Consider the following 21,570-nt stretch of genomic DNA (forward strand, 5'->3'; position numbering starts at 1 on the left):
CTGCCCTTCCAGAGGCAGTTATGTCAGGCAGCTATGTGGAACTCCATGTCCAAGTGGATCTGACACTTCTGGCTTCTGTAGTCACTTGCACTCAATATGCCCACATGCATATGCATACACACACACACACACAGTGAATGGGATGGAGAAGATGGCTCAGAAATTAACAGCACTTGCCACTCTTGCAGAGAATAGAAATTCAGTTCTTGGAAAGCTCTCGAACACTTGGAATGCCAGTTCCAATGCCTGTAGCCTCTGTGGATGCATACATACATGTGATGCACATAACTGCGGATGCATACATACATGTGATGCACATAAACTCATACAGGCATGCACATGCACATGGATTTTGTGTAAACTCATGTTCTGCCTGCTTGTGTGTACCTGTGTGAGGATGTCACATCTCCTGGAACTGGAGTTACAGTTATAAACTGCCATGTAGATGCTGGAAATTGAACCCAGGTCCTTTGGTAGACCAACCAGTGCTCTTAAGCGCTGAGCCATCTCTCCAGTCCCTAGATTTTAAAATCTGAGAGGGGGTTGGGGAGGGAGGGAGGGAGAGAGAGAGGAGAGAGGGAAAAAAAAAAACCCTCAAAGTTATTGTCACTTGTTTAATGTCTGTGTTTCTTCCCCAGACAAAAGCTGTGTAAGGACAAAGGCCACATATTTCCATAATGATAGTTTTGGTCAAGTCAAAAAATGAGACATATCAGATAATCAAAACAATGCTCAAATCACCACCACTACCTGCACTAGCTGACTAACTTCAGCCCAAAATCCCAGCCCTGACTGCAAGTGATGAACCCATGGGCAGACAGCCACAAATGCCCTCTGGGCGATCACAAGCCCAGCCTGTCCCAGGACCATCTTTGCTGGAGATTGTTGTACAGCGGACAAATTTTAGCAATACTACGCACATGTCAAGAGACAAGGACTACAGAAATGAAAAACACGCTCCCTCCCTTTATGAGAAACCCCAGTCTCTGTAGAGAGAGTCACTTAACCAAATTGTAAGTGAATTCAGGAAAAACTAGAGCTGAAAAGGAATGAGGCGATGGCTGCTGAGCCTGAAGGGAGGGGCACGGGTAGGAGAGGGCAGGGAAAGAAAGCCCCCGGGCTGGTTCTGACATGCATTTGCAGAGGTCTCGGTGAACCTGCTCACACAGAGCCATGGCTGTGTGAAGAACGTGTTCATTCTCCATCAGTCAGGTGGGAGGAAGGGGGGGAGGGAGGAGGCACACGGCACACAACACGTGTGAACGTCTGTGGGCAGCTGTGGAGTTGAGGTGGGGGGAAGAGGGGGAGGGAGGAGGCACACGCCACACAACACGTGTGAACGTCTGTGGGCAGCTGTGGAGTTGGTTCTCTGCTTCCACCTTTATGTGCATTCCAGAGCTCAAACTCGGGTCATGGGATTTACAGAGGCAAGTGCTTCAGCACACTGAGCCACCTCGCCCGTCTCGAAGAGTGTGTTCAATCTAAGAGAAAAAAACAACAACAAAACAAAAACACTAGACTAGAGGGCTGACAATATGGATTAGTGAGTATAAAGGTGTCCCCAGTCTGAGTTTAATTCCTGAAAACTACATGGCAGAAGAAAACTGACTCCCACAAGTTGTTCTCTGGCTTCCATATGTGTGTGCCATGGCATGTGCCTTAGACACACACACACACCATCTAATGAATATTCCTAATATTCCCATGGCCAGGACTGAGAAATGTCTATGAACCACCTAATTGGCACCATTCCTAATAGCTCCAAGGACTTACAATGCTAAAAGCCCAGCAGCTCATATAAAGAGACTGCACAGATATAGTGCTTTGAAGACACAGGAAGTGTCGAGAAACATGCTATATTTTAACTTCTTCCTCAAGATAGACCAAAAGCAAGTCTGATTTTATTGTCAAAAGAACAGGAAGTGCCTCTCTGCTCTCTGACACGTCACTACACTTGAAGAACACAACTGCGGTAGAGCAGAGGCAATGAGGCCGTACAGCCAGTGGCCAACACAACGTGCAATGAATAGTGTGTCTGTCACCTTAGACACCATGTGACCTTTGGAGTCACACAGAGCCCTCCTTGGATGGTATATGTTATTCTTCTCATTGCAACTTAAGGAAAGAAGGGGTTGATGTGGCTGACAGTTTGGGAGTACAGACCATTGCGATGGGGAGACACAGGCGCTGGAGCCTGAAGCTGTCAGTCACATTGCATCTACATCAGGAAGCAGAGATGAAAACTGTTGCCTTGCCCGCTTTCTCTGTATTATTCAGTCTGGGAACGCCATCCAGGTAATGGAGCCACTCACATCCAGGGTGAGTCTTCCCACCTGAGTTAAAACCCTTTGGAAATGACCTCACAGACATACCTAGATGTTTGTCTCCAAGGTGGTTCCAAATCCCATATCACAGATGCGACAGAAAGGTCCTTTCTCTTTCCTCCTCTTGGTCCTCCCACAAGAACCTGGTCTGCCTTGGAGGATGCCTGAGAATTTGAGGGTGAGTTGCAAACCAATCATGGTGAACTATCTAAGCATAAAGCACCTCTTTAATTATCTTAAGGTTTTATATCGCTGAGTCATGGTCTCACTGTATAGCCCAAGCTGGCCTAGAACTCGCTGTGTAGACCAGACTAGAAATTGAAATCCTCCTGTTTGTCCTCCAAGCTGCTGGGATACAGGTGTGTTCCACCATGTCCAACTGTTGTTCATGTAAGTTCCATATTATTAAACCAGAAAACTCACTGTCACTATCCTGCCAAATGTCACTCTTGACTGAGGTTGAGGAGGAAAAACAATGTCCACCTAGCACCTTGGTGAGAATAATTCATTCCTAAACAACACTAAGGAGGATTCATTTGTGGTTCTGGGTGCACAGAGTTCTTTCCTACAACCCAGGAAAACTCTATTCTCCTAGCTGGTGGCTTTGCAAAAGAAATGGCATCTACAAACCTCATCTAGGGGCTGTGGTGGTGCACGCCTTTAATCCCAGCACTTGGGAGGCAGAGGCAGGCAGATTGCTGTGAGTTCGAGGCTAGCCTGGTCTACAAAGTGAGTCCAGGACAGCCAAGGCTACACAGAGAAACCCTGTCTCAGGAAAAAAAAAACAAACAAAAAAAAAAAAAAAAAAAAACCTCATCTAGTGACTGTGTCCCTTCTCCCTGGAGTCTCCTGAGCGCTGGCATAGAGTTTGTTGTAGTTCAGCGACCCCACTTTTTAGTTAATACATGTGAGAACAAATTGTACAAGGTAGCAGCCGAAGAAGACACAAGAATGGGTTGCAGTTGCTACTGGCATTTTCAGTTTCTCAGTTAGAAAAGTCAGACTTTGGAAAAAAGAGTACGCAGTTAACAGCTTACAACATGAAGTGTGCAGGAGCCCCACTGTGTGGTCCAGGTTAACCTCAGCCTTCTGAGCTAAAGCAATTCACACTGTGCAACCTCCCAGCTAGCTAAGGACTGCGGTGTATGCCGCCATACCCAACTTAGGAGAGAAAATTTATTGGCCTCTGATGAGTTTGAAACAAACATTAGTTAGGAACCGTATACTTCTTAAAATGTTCAGAGAAAGAGAAAAGTCTTCAAATAAAATTGCAAAATGACATTTAATGGCACTGCTATCCCAAATCTGCGATGATCAGGAACTGCCTCGTGGCTCTGTAATAAATAATACTTTTGGCAATAATTTTCAGCTCTAAAACATCGTGGTACATGGTAAGTAAGAGGTACATGGTCCTGTAAGCAACCCTAACAAAACTCACTGGGTCACATACTGAAAAGAAAATCAAACTTGGAAGTAGGAGATAAGGCTGACCGAGGAAGGCAGCCAATGGGAGGACAAGAAGGGACAGCAGGAAGAAGGGATGTGAGGAAAATGCACCATGTACAGGTATGAGGATGCATCGTGAAACTCCAAGTTGCCTGTAGAAAATGCATGTCATGAAGACATTTCTAAAAAGAGACCAACACTTGGTTGGAGCACAGGACTAAGCTGAGCAGAGAGAGCATGGATGCTTCTGTCCTAGTTCAGATCAAAGGCGAGTTACAGAAGTCCTGGGTCTCAAAGCAGCAGGACGCCGAACTGCCTCTTGCTAGGAAGAAGTCATCCCGTCAATCCTTGTCCTGTGGACAGTTTCTCTTACTACTGAGTTACAGAAAGGGTCAGACATAATTTAGTAGATTTCAGAAAGTCAGATTTCAACATTTTCCAAAGAAAATCAAGGAGCTCAAAGTGGTCAGTGCATTATTTTTTTCTAATTCTCTCTCTCTCTCTCTCTCTCTCTCTCTCTCTCTCTCTCTCTCTCTCTGTGTGTGTGTGTGTGTGTGTGTGTGTGTGTGTGTGTGTGTGTGTGTGTGTGTGTTCTCACATGCCATGTTGTGTGTGGAGGTCAGAGAACAGCCTGGAGTTTATTCTATCCTGCACTCTCTTAAGCTTCAGGGACCCAATTCAGGCTATTGAGTTTGCATGGTGAGCGCCCTCACCCTTTGAGCCATCTAGGCTCAAGGCTTCCTTTTGTTTGTTGTTTGTTTGGGGGTGGTTTTGTGTTTTTGTTTTTGAGACAGAGTTCCTGTACATAGCCCTGGCTGTCCTGGAGCTCACTATGTAGACAGAGCTGGCTTCACAGAGATCCTTGCCTCTCAAGTGCTGGGACTAAAGGGGTGTGCCACCCAGGGCATTCTTAACCGTGTAATCCCAAAGGTTTTCTCTCAACAGATTGCTGGGAGATGTAGTCTTCACCCATGAGAAAAAAAAGCTGCATGGGTTACTGTCTGATGTGACCCAGTTATAAGCAGAAATGAACAGCAAATCTCTCCCATTTAAAAAAAAAAATGAGCAAAACTGGCCAAAATCAAGGTCATATATAAAAGTTAAACCAAAACAATGAGTAAGCTGGAGGTCCAGTTTATATTATAAGGGAATAGGATAAATATCCATTTAACAGTTTTGTTTGTTCCATTTTTTTTTTTTTTTTTAAAGCTTCCATTAGGGAAAAAATAAAAGAAAAGGCCAAGGATGGAACTCAGAAGTGGATAGTTTGCCTAGCGTTCACAAGGCCCTAGGTACAGTCCCCAACACACGGAAAAGTCAGGTTGGACAGCATGGCAAGGTTTAGAAAAAAGAGAGGGGAGGAAAGGAAGGGAGGGGAGAAAATAGAAGACCAGAGGAGAGGAGAAGAGGAGCTGGGGGAAGGGAGGAAAGGGGAGGCTTGAAAGAATAAAGAAGAAGAAGGAGGGGGGATGAGAGTGAAAGAAGGATAGAAAGTGAGAAAGGAGGAAGGAAAGAAAACCCATAGGAAAATAAATATCTTTGTGTAAAGGGCACATGAATACAAAACTCATAAAAGAAGATTCACAAATGGCCAATGAGCAGAAGAATAAAAGCTCACCCTCACTAGTAGCCAAACAAACAGTCTACGCTTTACTGAAGCACTATTTTTTACAAGCAGATCAACAAAAACTGACAGATATTGGAAATAATCAGTAGTAGCAATGACAAAAGGAAGTGGGCATCGTCATACAAAGTCAGTGGGAGAAGAGATCATAGGCCAACCAATGTCTCTGCCTTCAAATTTTCCCTCTGGTAAGAAAAACAATACTAATATGCAAATAAGATCAGGTGCTAGTATGGAAAAAAGAAAACAAGGAGAGAGGGCCTTTCTGTGTAAGAGAAACAGGAAACCCCATCTAAAGAGATGGACTCCCTGAGGCCCGATATGGAGATGTGTTAGTGTGACCAGAAATGAGGGAGAGCAGAAAACTCCTAATGAGCACGGAGGGTGAGCTGGTTTGGAGCAGGCAGAGGAGACTCTTCACAAAAGGAAGAAGAAACCACCCTTCCGCTCCTGGAGCATGGTCTGCACCTGCTCCATCACAGCCATCCAGTACGCATGGTCTGCCCTTGCCTGGAACCCCACGGGGCGAGCCCTCAGAAGAGACTTGTCTAGCCAAGTGGTGTCACACGCCTGTAATCCCAGCACTCAGGGAGGCAGAGGCAGGCAGATCTCTGAGAGTTGGAGGCCAGCCTGGTCCAGGACAGCCAGGGCTACACAGTGAAACCCTGTCTCAAAAAACTATTAATTAATTAATTAAAATAAAAAGAATAACCCATCAGCAATATACAACAGTTGTAAATGTGTGTACCAGGTGTTGATGCATTCAGTTTCATAAGAAAATACATAAAGGGGCTGATAAGCCCAGATATTACAACACTCGGTGACTTTAATATCCCAGTCTTACTAATATGTAGATCTTCCAGACAGAAATAATCAACAAAGAAACTGAAGCAGGCAGAGAATGGAGTGTCCTTGTGTGCCTTAGGAAGTTAATAGGCTTGCTCTACTGTGTTGGGCAATGAGAGTGAAGTTGTCAATCAGTCCGGTCGCCCCACCCACAAGGTACCCATGATGCTCTCTGTCCTTACTGCTGGAGTTCAGAAGCGCTTCCTAGACCCAGTGAAGTATTTTATCATACGTAGCTTCTAGGCAGCTATGCTCACTGTGTTTCCTTGTAAAAGAAGAAGAAAAATAAAAACGAGAAGCCAGACCATGAACCAGGGCTTTAAACGTTGTGGGAATTTCTGGCCTCCAGCTAGGACAGACTTTCAGATAGAACAAAAGATATTCCCAGTTTCTGTCCAAATCAGAACTGGTTATCAAAGACAAGATACATAGAGCTGCTAATTTTCAAGGACCTTGGCCCCAAACCGCCTGGCCAGTCTCTCCCTTCTATTTGTATCAAATTGATGGTGTTAACCTGTACCATACAACAGATGGAATTAATACTCACAGAATAGCCAAACCAGTGGATGCAGAATACATATTTTCCTCCAAAACTCCCTGGTCTTTTTCTAAAATAACTTATATTCTGCGATGAAGCTACGCTAAAGAAAGATTCTTAAGTCTTGGGGCCATTTAAACAAAAGCCTGCTCGACCTCGTCTACTTTTTCTTCTGTGTTTTTTCCTTTGTATTTTCCCAGGCAGAAGACCAAACTCAGTATTTACTGAGCAGCAAGAGCAACATCATGGTTGGTGCTGGAAACCTAGCCAACTACCCAGGGCTAGTAGAGTCATGGATCTTGAAAAAAGAACCTGCAACTATCACCATTTTACTAAGTCACTATAATCCCCAACTACATTCTAAATGCTTCTCCTTACACACTCAGATAACCACATACCTCACCAACCATTAAAACAACAACCAAAAAACAAAACAAACAAGCCTGACGTGGTGGCGCACGCCTTTAATCCCAGCACTCGGGAGGCAGAGGCAGGCGGATCACTGTGAGTTCGACGCCGGCCTGGTCTACAAAGCGAGTCTAGGACAGCCAAGGCTACACAGAGAAACCCTGTCTCAAAAAACAAACAAACAAACAAACAAAAACCACTCTTTGCAACAGTCTCTTTAGTAGATTGTTACATTAAACCCCAACACAGTGCAGAGAATTGGTGACTGTGTGGTACCCAGGCCCAACTGGTATATCTTCAACATAACTCCTGCACCTGAGGCTCAAGGGATCATTGCAGAAGGAAGGGCATAAAGATTCTAAGAGCTAAGGCCGGGAGTGGTGGTGCACGCCTTTAATCCCAGCACTCGAGAGGCAGAGGCAGGTGGATTGCTGTGAGTATGAGGCCAGCCTGGTCTACAAAGCAAGTCCAGGACAGCCAAGGCTAACTCAGAGAAACTCTGTCTCAAAAAAATAAAAAATAAAAATAAAAGGAAAGAAAAGAAAGAAATACACACACAGCATGCTAACAGGGAAAAGGGAATCTCAGGGGACCTCAGCCCTAGACAAAGAACTGAGTCAAACAAGAAATGCTGAGAGCAGGAAAAATAGAGAGAGAGCTATTGGTTCCCGCCAAGGTATGCTTGCCACTCCTGCACCCGTAGGGATATAGGTCATGCTGGTTATTATAGTTCATAGGCATCGTGGTTGGGTAGGCCAACTGGTTGCTCCCCTCCCCTGGCAGGCATCTTACTGTACCATAAAAGTCAGTCCTCATGGATCTGTTTTCTTTTGTTTTTGTTTGTTTGGTTTTTGGGGTTTTGGGTTTTCGAGACAGAGTTTCTTTGTGTAGCCTTGGCTGTCCTGGACTGGCTCTGTAGACCAGGCTGGCCTTGAACTCACAGCAATCCACCTGCCTCTGCCTCCCAAGTGCTGGGATTAAAGAACATGAGCTACCACACCCGGCTTTCTTTTGTTTTATAATAACTATAAACAGTTGATTTTTTCTTGACATTTTAAACTAATTAAAAACTAATAGAATTTTCTTGTTTTTAGTTTCCTATTTATCAATTTCTGTTTTATTTTTAACATGCTCTTTATTCTGATTACTTTAGGCTTTTTTTTTTTTTTTTTTTTAGACAGGGTTTTGCCATGTAACCTTGGCTGTCCTGAAGTTCAGTCTGTAAACCAAGCTGGGATTAAAGGAATGCACCATCACCACCTGGCTTAAGTTACTTATTGTTTTCAGTTTATTAAGGTGGAAACTTAGGGAACTGACTATATATCTTTTTCCTTTTTCTAATATAAATATTTAATGCTATACATTTTTATAAGCACTCACTGAGTTACAGTCTACAATTTTCTTATATTTTAGCTTTCCTTCAAAGTAAGCATTTTCAAAATTGGAAGTATTTTCTACTTTTCTTCTGATATCTTCTTTGGCAGGTAGACTTTTAGAATTATGTTTTCTGGCTTCCAATGTTGTGTTGTCTGCGATTTATTTCTTACTTCTGTTTTACTTAGGAAACATATTTAAACCTTTAGTTATTGTTGTTGTTGTTTTCTGGTACTGAATATTGAGCCCAGATTCCATCTTTTAAATCTTCTTCATAGGACATGCAGCAGTATTTATTTATTCTAAATTAAAACGTTATTATATGTAGTGTGTGTGTGTGTTTGTGTATATGTATTGTGTGTGTGTGTGTGTGTGTGTGTATACCGTATTGCATGTGTAGAGGTCAGAGGACAGCTTGCAGGAGTCAGCTGTCTCCTTCTTCACTCTGTGTCTCAGAGATGTAACTCAAGTCTTCATGGAAAGGGGGCAACACCTGGACTCCTGAGCCGTTTGACAGCCCTCTTTGCTATATTTTGATTGTGTGTATGTGTGCCCAAGTGTGCACATATGTACACATGGAGACAGGTGGCAAATGTCTTCCTCTATCACTCTCCACTTTTCTCCTTTCACTGGATCCGGTTCTCACCGGTTCACGCAATGGCTGGGGCAAGGATCGCCTGTGTCTGTACAACCAACTCCAACCACTGGGCTCTCACACATTAGCAGCCATGTCTAGCTTTTATATGGATGCTGGGCATCCAAATTCAGGCTCTCATGCTTAGGCAACAAGCATTTTACTCACTAAGTTGTCTCCTCAGCCCAAGAAAATATATATGTTTTTCTCACTAAACTGTTTTCCTTTAATATTGGGGACTCAGAGAAAAAGGAAACTCTTACAGTATTGTTTTTAAAAATCTCTATAAAATTGTGAGCCATGACATCTTCACTTGTTTTATGCTGCTATAACAAAGTCTGACACATAGATATATTATAGTCATCAGAAATGTATTAAGCTCAGAGTTCTGCAAGTACAAAGGACGGCGTCTGGCACCTTCTTGCTGCATGTTAACAGCAGGAGGCACCACACGGGTAAGGGGGAGGAGCTTGGAGGAACTTCTCCATCAGGAACTCCTGCAAGAATGTCACAGTGGTACTAGCCCATCCTGAAGGCAGAGCCCTCTGACCTCAGCACTTGTACTGGGATTATGTTTTCAATGTACAAACTCTGGACTCACATTCGCACTGTCGTCAGGCTGGCTTCCTTCCCTTTGTTGGATTCCACTTGGGGAGGCTGCTGTTGTAACTGGGCGAGGGGAAGAGACTTGTCTATACAAATACACATATAACTGCAATCCATGAGGCCATGGATTTAAGGAGACAGGGGTTGGGGCATATGGTAAAACTCAGGGGAAGGAAGGGGAAGGGGGAAGTGATGTAATTGCATTGTAATCTCATGAAAAAATAGAGAGAAATTAAAACATAACTTAAAAAGTGATAGGAGCATTTTCTTTTTAAATTAATTTTAAGTTAGTATATAAGGTGATAGGCTCCTTGTGGCATTTTCATATGCATTTTCTCCCTCTTCAACCTCACAGCTTTGAAACTACTTCCTGAATTCAATTTTCTTATTAGAAAGCTGACTTTATTTTAATCAGGGTCTCGTTGTGTAGCTCTGGCTGCCCTGAAACTCATTATGTAGACCAGGCTAGCCTCCAACTAACAGAGATCTGCCTGCCTCTGTCTCCAGATTGCTGGAATGACAGGTATGCACCACCATGACAGGAAATTTGACTTTTATTGCCTGCTAAGCCCTTTTATGTACTGCAATATCTTTCCAGGTGTATTTATCTATGTGTTAGCCCTTGACTTAGTGTTTCCTATATTATATTATTTCTTTAGTCCACATTTATATATACCATTTTGTCAATCCTTCCATATACAATACTTCTGACATCTGTTCTTTGGGTATACTTTTATCAAATTTGAAAAGAAGTAGCAAAGAAGGACCAAGTTTATTCTCAGAATTTACGAAAAGGGAGATTATAAAATTCATATACAGGCTAGGGTCCGAAATATCAAGACATAACACACAGAAGTACTGTGATATTGGAATTTCTGTCTTCTCTGAACAAGATGCAATGGGTGAGTATCACACATGTCAAGAAGTACGATAGGCCGCATCACGCAAACTTTCTCTCAGGCAGGAATCATTGACTCTCAGGACAAGTTTCATTAGCAGAGGGTCAGGCGGGTAGGCGACGGCATCTCTTCACGTCTGGCTCAGTGTGTGGAGCTTGCTCACATGCTCCCTAAATACCTGCTTTACCTGCCTGTTCCTCAGGGTGTAGATGAAGGGGTTGAGTGTTGGTGTCACTACAGTGTTGAGCAGCGCTACCAGCTTGTTATGGTCCTCCCCGCGCCCACTCTTGCCGGAGCGGACATACATGAAGATACAGCTGCCATAGAAGAGAGAAACCACAATGATGTGAGAGGAGCAAGTCGAGAAGGCTTTCTTCCGCTCCTTTGTTGAAGGGATGCGCAGGACAGTGTAGACAATGTGGCCGTAGCAGGTGGCACTCACAGCCAGAGTGCCCAGGAGGTTGACATTGGCAAGAACAAAGCACAGGAACTCTATCAAGCTTGTATCGGTACAGACAAGTTCCAGGAGTGGGAAGCTGTCACAAAAGAAATGGTTGATGATGTTGGGGCCACAGAATGGCTGCTGGAATATGATAGAACTGGGGACCGCCATGAGAAGTAATCCTGACATCCATGAGCAAAGCACAAGCTGGACACAGACTTTTTTGCTCATTATGCTGGCATAACGCAAGGGGTTACAGATGGCCACATACCTGTCAAAGGACATGACTGCCAGCAGAAAGAACTCAGTGGTACCCAGGAAGAAATAGAGGAACATCTGCAGGAAACAACCAAGGAAGGAGATGCTCTTACGTCCTGTGATGATGTTGGTTAGCATCTTGGGGTAGATGACAGAGGTGAACCAGATCTCCAGGACAGCAAAGTTGCGGAGGAAGTAGTACATGGGGGTGTGAAGGCGCCGGTCCACAGGGTGATGCTGATGATGAGGAAGTTTCCCAGCAGTATGAGGAGGTAGATCAGGAGGAAGCCCAGGAAGATGAACATCTGCAGCTCGCAGGCATTGGACAGTCCCAGCAAGATGAACTCAGTGACAGTGGTGCTGTTCTCCATGGCTCCTCCCACCTCTTCTGGGGATGTTCATGGATCATGCTCACATCAGGGCCTGTGACTTCTGAGCACCTGAGGACAGTACAAGGATGAAAACCCCAGAGGAAGGAGCGCCACACTTTCAGCTGGAGGAGCCCTTTAGAGTTTTCAGCTCTCGCCTTCTAGCTCCACAGTCTGGTGATTCAGAGCTCTCACAGAGTCAACCCTGACATCATTTTAGAGAATTGGGGGCAATTTTTCTACCCTCCCCCAGATTTTTTCAACAACTTTTTTACATTACGTATTTTTTCCTGCTAGTAAGTTTTATTCACTATTTTAGATAAGATGATATTTCTCATATTCATTTAAATGTTGTTAAAAAATTCTCCTAAATTCACTCCTACTTCCTACTGCAAATCCATATCCTGTGAATGAAAGATGTTCACTACCATTGTTGATGGAAAGCCCACCAAGCTTGCTATGAAGGGCGCTTTAGCTGAAAAGATAGTGAGCGATTTGAATTCCAGTTACCACAGCTTAAGAATCTCATTCCATCCGTATGAAAAACAAGAAACAAAGGCCGGGCGTGGTGGCGCTCGCCTTTAATCCCAGCACTCGGGAGGCAGAGGCAGGCGGATTGCTGTGAGTTCGAGGCCAGCCTGGTCTACAAAGTGAGTCCAGGATGGCCAAGGGTACACAGAGAGACCCTGTCTCGAAAAACAAAAAAAAAAAAAAAAAGAAAGAAAAACAAGAAACAAACAAAGCAAAACAAAGTGCTCCCACCCACGGGGTTTTCAAACGGAGACCCTAGGAGGGGGTGCAGGGGTGAAAAGGGAGACAGGAGGAAAAGGAGGCAAATCAAGATTCTGATCAAGCCTCGTTTATTGAAAAATATCTTTTTTTTTTAAAGTTTTTTAAGTTTTATTTATTTTATGTATGAATGCTCTGTCTTCATGCACATCAGAAGAAGGCATCAGATTCCATTACAGATGGTTGTGAGCCACCATGTGGTCGCTGGGAATTGAACTCAGGACCTCTGGAAGAGCAGCCTGGGCTCTTAACCACTGAGCCGGCTCTCCAGAAAGATTTCACAGGGTTTTTATAGGCAATCTCGGGGGCAAGGGTATTTGGGTAGGCAGGGTTGCTATGGACACCTAATGGCAGATGTTCTGCTATCTATCTCAGTAGTAAAAACTTCGAGATAAGGAAGTAAGTTCTGAGGGAATACAGCTGCAAAGGTAAGATAAGCAAGCGGTTTCCCAGGGTGGAGTGGCCTCGGGCTGACCCAGCCTGCTACTTGCCAGGCAGAGGTGTAGAAAATGGAGGCCACAGACAAGATGGAATTGCCTATGTTTTAAGCCATGAGCCACTAAGGGCGGCTCCCCACAACAAAACAAAACAAAACCCGGGGAAAGTTCTTGCAAGATTTAAACAAATAATCCATGCCGATACATAGTCCGGGGCTGGACACGGAGCAAGCAGCTGCATAATGTCACCGATTTTAATTTCTTCCTTCATGACCAAAATTAGTAGGATAATAGTGTAAGAGCAATATAACAAAATATGGTATATTTACTGGAATATATTTTTCCAAATGTGTCAAAATTATAAAAAATATTATCTGTGGGCTGCTGGGATGGCTGTGAGGAAAGCACTTGCCATGTGAGCCTCACTATCATAATAGGATCCCTGGGACCCATATAAAGGTAGAAGGACAGAACCAGGTCCACAGAGTGGTCCCCTGACAATAATAATAATAATAATAATAATAATAATAATAATAATAATAATGTATAAAATATTAACAGCTCATTATAGAAAGTTTAAGAACTTAGAGTTAAAGGAATAAAAAGGTTCATCTGTAGCTCCACACAGACAACATCTATGAGGATTTTTTAACTTAAAGATCTAGTTTTATATTTTTAACCATTTCTATCTGTCTGGTTCTGTGTGCATGTGGGCACAGGTGCCCTCAGAAGCCAGAGATGTTGGAGCGCCTGGAGCTGAAGCTGCCCAACGTGGGTGCTGGGAGTGAGCTCAGGTCCCCTCAAAAGCAGTACATGCTTTCCACCTCTTAGCCATCTCTCTGCTCCCAGTCTAGGAAGATGTGGATGCAGGGCTGGGAGGGTAGCTCAGTGGCCGCCCTTACCTAGCATGCATGAAGCTGCTTTCAAGCACCACAGTTCTACTTTGTATTTCCCTGTTGTACTTTCCTATCATTATTTACCATCTATGTATTGGTTTATACAACTAGGCTCACAGATTACACATTTTACCCCTTTTCTTCTCATACTTATAAAAATAAAACATCACTATAACGAACTTTTTGTAATTATTTGGCTACTACTCTTTAAAAGCTATATGTAGATAAGAACACATGCATTTTATTGTGTTTAATGCTTTTGTATAATATCCTTAACAATCAAAAACAAATAGTAATATAAATGGCCACTCAGAGCGATTCATGGATTCAATCTCAATTTTAAAGAGTGTACTTTCGCTTTAAGTGATTATTCTTTCTGGTTACACTAGTTGACACTGTTCTTAGACTGGCCTCGACTTTGCAATCCTCTTGCCTCACCTCTAAAATGCTGGGAATACAGATGTGTGCCATCACACCTGGATCAAGGCAAGCAATACAGATGTGTGCCATCACACCTGGATCAAGGCAAGCAATACAGATGTGTGCCATCACACCTGGATCAAGGCAAGCAATACAGATGTGTGTCATCACACCTGGATCAAGGCAAGCAATACAGATGTGTGCCATCACACCTGGATCAAGGCAAGCTTCCTCCTGTCAGGGAAGTGGACTGTGTCACAGACAAGAGGAGAAACTAATGTGATCAGGTTGAATCTGAGAAATGACAACATACTACATTATAGGTGAGTATATGTGGTTTTTTAGAGACGAACTAAAAAATGGACATGCAGAGATAGAGGGTTATATGTCTTTTCTATCTTTCTTTGTTATTGTTTGTACAATAGTCTAAGCCCAAACATAAGAGAAATGGGAGTGATAAGCTTACTCGGGTTTGGAGTTGAATAGAACATTTTAGCGACAAAAAGAAAGCAAATGGTTGAATGTATGGAAAAAACCAATAAAGGAAAAAAGAAACAATAAAGGGCTCATTCCTGGGAGAGCTAACTCTCTTTCCCAGAAACCATTTGTTCCCATAGCTCTTTGTCCAGGTGTAGAACCTTGTGAAACTATCTTCCCTCCGTGTACTTACATACATATGCATACATATACATAGCTGTTTTAGATTGAACTTATATAGTTGTGCAGACATATACATAGCTATTTTAGATATGCATGTAGCAACCAAAGAGGAGACTATCAGTTTGAGAAGAGGGTTGTGAGGGCTTGGAAGAAAGATACTGAGAGGGGCCTAGAGAGGACAGGGAAGGGGAAGAGTGGTGTGCTTCTGTTTTAATTTAAAATGTATTTTTTAAAAAAAAACAAAGTATAAAAAAAACCTTGGGGATATTGTGCTTCCTGGTCTGCACATAAGTAAGAAACTTGGGAATTGTGAAAGAACCAGAGAAGCAGGCCTGCTGCAGTCTACCAGCATACACCCAGAGACATACCAGGTGTGCTGCAGCCCACCAGCACACATGTAGAGACATACCAGGTGTGTTACAGCCCACCAGCTCACACCTGGAGATATGCCAGGTGTGCTGCAGCCCACCAGCTCACACCTGGAGACATACCAGGTGTGCGGGAGCCCACCAGCACATACCCAGAGACATACCAGGTGTGCTGCAACCCACCAGCACACACCTGGAGACATACCAGGTGTGCGGGAGCCCACCAGCACATACCCAGAGACATACCAGGTGTGCTGCAACCCACCAGCACACACCCGGAGACATACCAGGTGTGCTGCAGCCCACCAGCACACACCCAGAGACATACCAGGTGTGCTGCAGCCCACCAGCACACACCTGGAGACATGCCAGGTGTGCTGCAGCCCACCAGCTCACACCTGGAGACATGCCAGGTGTGCTGCAGCCCACCAGCTCACAACTGGAGACATGCCAGGTGTGCTGCAGCCCACCAGCTCACACCTGGAGACATACCAGGTGTGCTGCAGCCCACCAGCACACATGTGGAGACATTCCAGGTGTGCTGCAGCCCACCAGCTCACACCTGGAGACATGCCAGGTGTGCTGTAGCCCACCAGCTCACACCTGGAGACATACCAGGTGTGCTGCAGCCCACCAGCACACATGTAGAACCATACCAGGTGTGCTGTAGCCCACCAGCTCACACCTGGAGACATACCAGGTGTGCTGCGGCCCACCAGCACACATGTGGAGACATGCCAGATGTGCAGCAGGATCCTTAAAAGCCACTTGCCCCCATTCTCAGCATCACACCAGGCATATTACCCTACTCCCTGATGGTTGCAGTACTGGACAATTACTGTTTTTCATGGGAGCTTCTAGGTCTACAATGTTGTTTAAAGGACCAGGCTTCATCAAGAACTCACCAGACTTTTATAAGATGGACTCTCCAGGGTGGTCAGATGTTCTGCAGATCAGAGACACCGGCAGATCTTGTCCTGTTACACTCCAAGTGCCACCAAACCTTCATGTTTTCCAGTAACCCATCCCGCTTGCAGCACCCGCTCCCTCAGTCCTCACAGAAATGAATTGTGTCTCGATACTTACCAGAACTGAGTTTACCAACTCCTAAGGTGGCTACTAGTGCTTCCGACCTAAGTGTCATTGCAGGTCTACCTTCCTGAGAAAGTCAAATATCCAGCTATAGTTCCTATATCAGAGAGACAAGCATCAATGGATGACTCGTGTGACTGCACACGATCTTCCAGGCCCATCATGCCCACAGAAGATTCTGGGATAAAGTAATCATGGTAGACCCTTGGTCTCTGTGGACTGGGAAGAGGTCTCAGGTATTAGAAGTTCTCTTTGGTCTCCACGGAAATTCAGAGGTGTGCAGAGATGCACAGCCCAGCCTTAACTCATCCGAGAGTCTCTCTCCTTGCTGGATGGCGCTCAGCTTCCCTTGGGCTTCATTATCATCAGTGAGAAGAGGGACCTGGGAAGGTCCCTTCCCTCTTACTTCATTTCAACTCACAGACTGGAAGTTTACTTTGTTCTGGCCAAGAAAGCCCAAAAACTGCCAATGAAGTTTTAATTGGGACAGAGAAACCCAATTAACACATCCAGCACAGCTTTCTCTGGTTGCTTAACTGTGGGACAGACACTGTTCTGTTAAAGCAGAGTGTCCTGGGGGAAGGGAGACATTAAAAATAACCAGACAACTAATTGCCTTTGTGACCAGTGCCCTAGAGAACATCACGGGGCGGGGGGTCCTTGACCCAGACCAAAGGATGGGTGTCTGTGTGCTTTGGGCTGTTGTAACAACACTGTGACCTCATGGGAGCAGACCCTTACCTTTCACAGCTCTGGAAGCTGGGATGTCCCAAGACAAAGATGCCACCTGCTTCAGTGACGTATGAGGGGTGCTTGCCTTGCACTGTCCTCTCTGTATCCTCTTGTGGCACAGATAGAGAAAGCCCCATTCTCTTCTCTCTAATGGGCTACGCTTTCATGACTTAGCTAAGATTGATTATTTTCCAGTGGTTTCATCCTATAACTTTCATCAGATTAAGCTTCAATGTGTGAATTTTAGTGGAAGACAAAGACTCAGTCTATGGCAATGAGGGAAAATGGTCCTGATAAAGTTAGGGAAAGCTGAGCTGCAAAGGGTGAGCAGTAGTGTGTTGGGTGAAGAAATGGTAATTAATGAGTTATTACTTAGACATGTTTATTGAGCACCTGCCCTGTTCTAGGCATTGGACTACACCCTGAGGATGAATGGCTACCAGCCTCCATGGGCAAATCGTGTAAGAGTCCTGGGATAGTTTCCATCTCGGTGCTTTGTCCAGTCAAACTATAATTATTTTGTAACCCCACTTTTTTCTTTGGCCACCAAACTGTTTCTATGTTGGATAAAACCTGCAGATCTTTAATAAAAACTGACTGATAAAACTTGATTGCAGCCAGGCGGTGATGATGCACGCCTTTAATCCCAGCACTCGGGAGGCAGAGGCAGGCAGATCTCTGTGAGTTCGAGGCCAGCCTGGTTCACAAAGTGAGTCCAGGACAGTCAAGGCTACACAGAGAAACCCTGTCTCAAAAAACAAAAAGAAAAAAATTGATTGCAATAAATGAGATAGTTTTTAGGAGTTTGTGTGACAAGTGCATGAATGAGTACGTGTCTTATTTTATGTTTAATGTTTATGTGTGCACACACATGCATACACATTCGTGCATGTACCCATGCAATTCTGTCATGCACTTGTGGAGGTCAGAAAAAGCTGGCTCTCTCCTTCCACCATGTGGATTCTAGGGGTCAAATTCAGGCTGCTAGGTTTGATGACAAGTGCCCTCACCTGCTGGACCACCTGGCTGGTCCAAATGAGTACATTCTTTATACACTTTTTTAAAGCATTAATTGGGAGGCTGTTAATTTGACTGGAGTGTCTTTTTATCCTTGATGGGGTAGGGTGGCTAACACCTGGAGTCTGTGCGGTAGGCACCTCGTCCTTTGCATTGAGACAGTAGGAATGATACCTCAAGGGTATCTCAAGAATTGGGGGACCCCACTCATTGCAGGGCCAAGGATGTAAAGGTTTAAAGCAGTTTTTAAAGTTGTGTGTGTGTGTGTGTGTGTGTGTGTGTGTGTGTGTGTGTGTGTGTATGTGTGTGAGTAGGTAGGTAGGTGGGTGGGTGGGTGGGTACATGTGAGAAAAAGGCATCAGATCCCCAGGAACTGGAGTACAGGCAATTGAACCACCCAATGTAAGAACTAGAATCAAACTTGGATCCTGTAGAGCTCTTAACCACTGAGCATTTTTGGTTTGTTTTTGTTTTTGCTTTTGTTTGTATGGTTGGTTGGTTTTGGTTGTTTGAGACAGGGTCTCTCTGTGTTAGCCTTGGCTGCCCTGGACTCGCTTTGTAAACCAGGCTGGCCTTGAACCCAGAGATCCGCCTGCCTCTGCCTCTCGAGTGCCAGGATTAAAGGCGTGCGACACACACACACACACACACACACACACACACACACACACACACACACCGTTGAGCTCTGGTGGGGATCCAAGGCTCTACTGAGCATTTTTAAAGTTATTAATTATTTGAGAATTTTATACATGCATTATATCTGCCCCATTCCTTCTCTTAACTCTTCCTAGATCTGCCCCTACCCCTTCCACCTTTGTGTCCTCTCCTCACACTCCCTACTGAGTCCACTGCACAAAGAAACTTCTTTGATGAGTTCTAAGATCCACACTAATCTATGTATCTGGGTTTGTGTGTTTGATGACAGTTTGATACTATATCCATTTAGCAAAATAACAGTAGGTTCACCTCTGGGGTCTATGAGCTTTCCAACTAGCAGGTAGGCTATTGGCCAGATTTACAGCAACAGGCATGGGTTTACTTCTGTGGAGCGGACCTTAAGTCCCACTGGAAAGTAGTGTGGTTGTCCCCATAACATTTGTGCCACTATTGCACACATGAACGTATTTGGCCATGTTTGTCATCGTTGCAACTCGTGAGTAAGGCTGTTGATGGTTTCTCTTCCAGCAGGCTGCCTAGCGCTTTCCAGTACTGTGAAAGCTGCCTAGAAGATACTCTTTCTGGTTAGTAGCAACGTTATTTCTCCATGTCCTATGAACAAAGTGTGTGCTGTCTTCAGCTATAGGGTCTTACCGTTAAGCTCTGGTGGGGAGCCAAGAGCAATAGCAATAGCCGTTATTTTGAGAGTCTCCCAACCCTGTTTTGGTTTTTTGTTGTTGATTATTTCACTTATTTTTGAGTGTGTGTGTGTGTGTGTGTGTGTGTGTGTGTGAGAGAGAGAGAGAGAGAGAGAGAGAGAGAGAGAGAGAGAGAGAGAGAATGGTGTATATGTGAGCAGCATATGTGGGGGTCAGAGGCAAACTTTTGGCATTGTTTTTTTGGTTTTCACTTTCCACTTTGTTGAGGCAAAGTCTCTCTCTCTCTCTCTCTCTCTCCTCTCTCTCTCTCTCTGCTGCTGTCCGTCATACTGCAGTCTAGCTGCTCCTGCAGCTTCTCAACAATTTTTTCGGCTCTGCCTCCTATGTCTGTAGGAGTGCTGGGAGTACAGATGCATGCGACCACATCGGGCCACCTGGCTTACATGGCTAGCAGCTTTACTCAGCGATATGTCACCTCTGCTCTAGAGGTTCTAACTTGTTGGAGGCCCTAGAGCTCCTTGACTACACAGGGCTGCCTAGCAAAGTGTCTCTGGTGGTATTCCTTTCAGGATGGATTTGGATACAAATTTTGATTCGTTTTCATATTGGTGAAGAGTGACCTAAGGATTTTGGCAGGGACTGCATTACATCTGTAGGTTACTTCTGACAGCGTTGCCATTTTCCTGATGGTCGTTCTTCCCATCCTCTCATGTCTTCCTCAATATCCTTCGTCAGTGAAGATGGATGTCAAAGTCTTTTGTTTCTCTGGGTGTTTGTAGTTGCTGTAAATGGGATTGATTTCATAATTTCTTTTTCAGTATGTTTGTCATTGGTACATAGAAAGGCCATGGGGGGGGGGGGGCTGGAGAGATGGCTCAGAGGTTAAGAGCACTGACTGCTCTTCCAGAGGTCATGAGTTCAATTCCCAGCAACCACATGGTGGCTCACAACCATCTATAATGTGATATGATGCCCTCTTCTGGCCTGCGGGTGTACATGCAGGCAGAGCACTGTATACATAATAATAAATAAATCTTTAAAAAAAAAGAAAGAAAGAAAGAAAGAAGGGCCATGGGTTTTTACGTTAATCTCGTATTCTGACACTTCGGCAGGGATGTTTATCAGCTCTAAGCATTTATTTTCATGGAATCTTTAGGGCTCCATAAATGTATAATCATATCATCTGCAAATGGAAATATTTTGAATACTTTCCTTATTTTTATTCCTTTTATTTCCTTTTTTTACCATGTTAGCTAAAACTTCAAGGACACTGCTAACGAGGAGTGAAAAGAGTAGGTGAGCTTAGTTGACAGGCCTTGACTTTTCTCCGTTTAGTGTGATGTTGTCCATACATTTGGCACACATGGTCTTTACTGTGTTGATATATGTCGCCTGGATCCCTAGATTCTGTAGGACGTTTGTCATGAAGGGATGTTGGATTTTGTCAAAGTCTTTTTCTGTGTTATATGATTATGTGATTTCTGTCTTTTAGTCCACTTATGTGATGAATTACTTTGACTTATTTATGTATATTGAACCGTCCTTGTATCCCTGAATGAAACCAATTTGATAATGAATGTTATCTTTTTATATGATTTTGAATTTGATTTGCAAATATTTTACTGAGAATTTTTATATTTATGTTCATCAGGGATATCTGTTTGTAATTTTCTTTCTTTAATGTGTCTTATCTAGTTTGTCATCAGGATGATACTGGCCTCATGAAAAGAGTTTAAAAGCTTTTCTTCTTTTCCTTTTTTATGGAATAATTTGAGCACTGTTTGTATCAGTTCTTTTTTGAAATTCTGTTAGAATTCTGTACTGAATCCATCTGGTCTTGAGTACTTTTGGTTGGGAGACTTTTAGTTACTGTTTTAATCATGTTACAGGTTATGTATTTGTTTATTTCATCTTGATTTAACTTTTAACAGATCATTTTATCTAGAAATCCATTGCTTTCTTTTAGATTTATATCTTAATGGTGGGATAAGAATTGTCTAAATTTCATTGGTATTTGTTGTATTGTCTCCTTTTTCACTTCTAATTTTATGAATTTGATCTTCTCTACCTTTC

At 43.9% G+C, this 21,570-nt stretch overlaps 1 protein-coding gene across 1 annotated transcript; it reads right to left on the reverse strand.

Annotated features, from left to right (window-relative positions):
- Positions 1–10,829: 10,829 nt before the first annotated feature.
- LOC127186786 (olfactory receptor 49) lies at positions 10,830–11,770 on the reverse strand. Its single transcript, XM_051143061.1, is given in 2 exon segments — positions 10,830–11,626; positions 11,629–11,770. Coding segments are annotated over 2 exon segments (939 nt in total).
- Positions 11,771–21,570: the final 9,800 nt, after the last annotated feature.

The sequence above is a fragment of the Acomys russatus genome, chromosome 3 (genome assembly GCF_903995435.1).
Source record: "Acomys russatus chromosome 3, mAcoRus1.1, whole genome shotgun sequence".
NCBI classification, from domain to species: domain Eukaryota; kingdom Metazoa; phylum Chordata; class Mammalia; order Rodentia; family Muridae; genus Acomys; species Acomys russatus.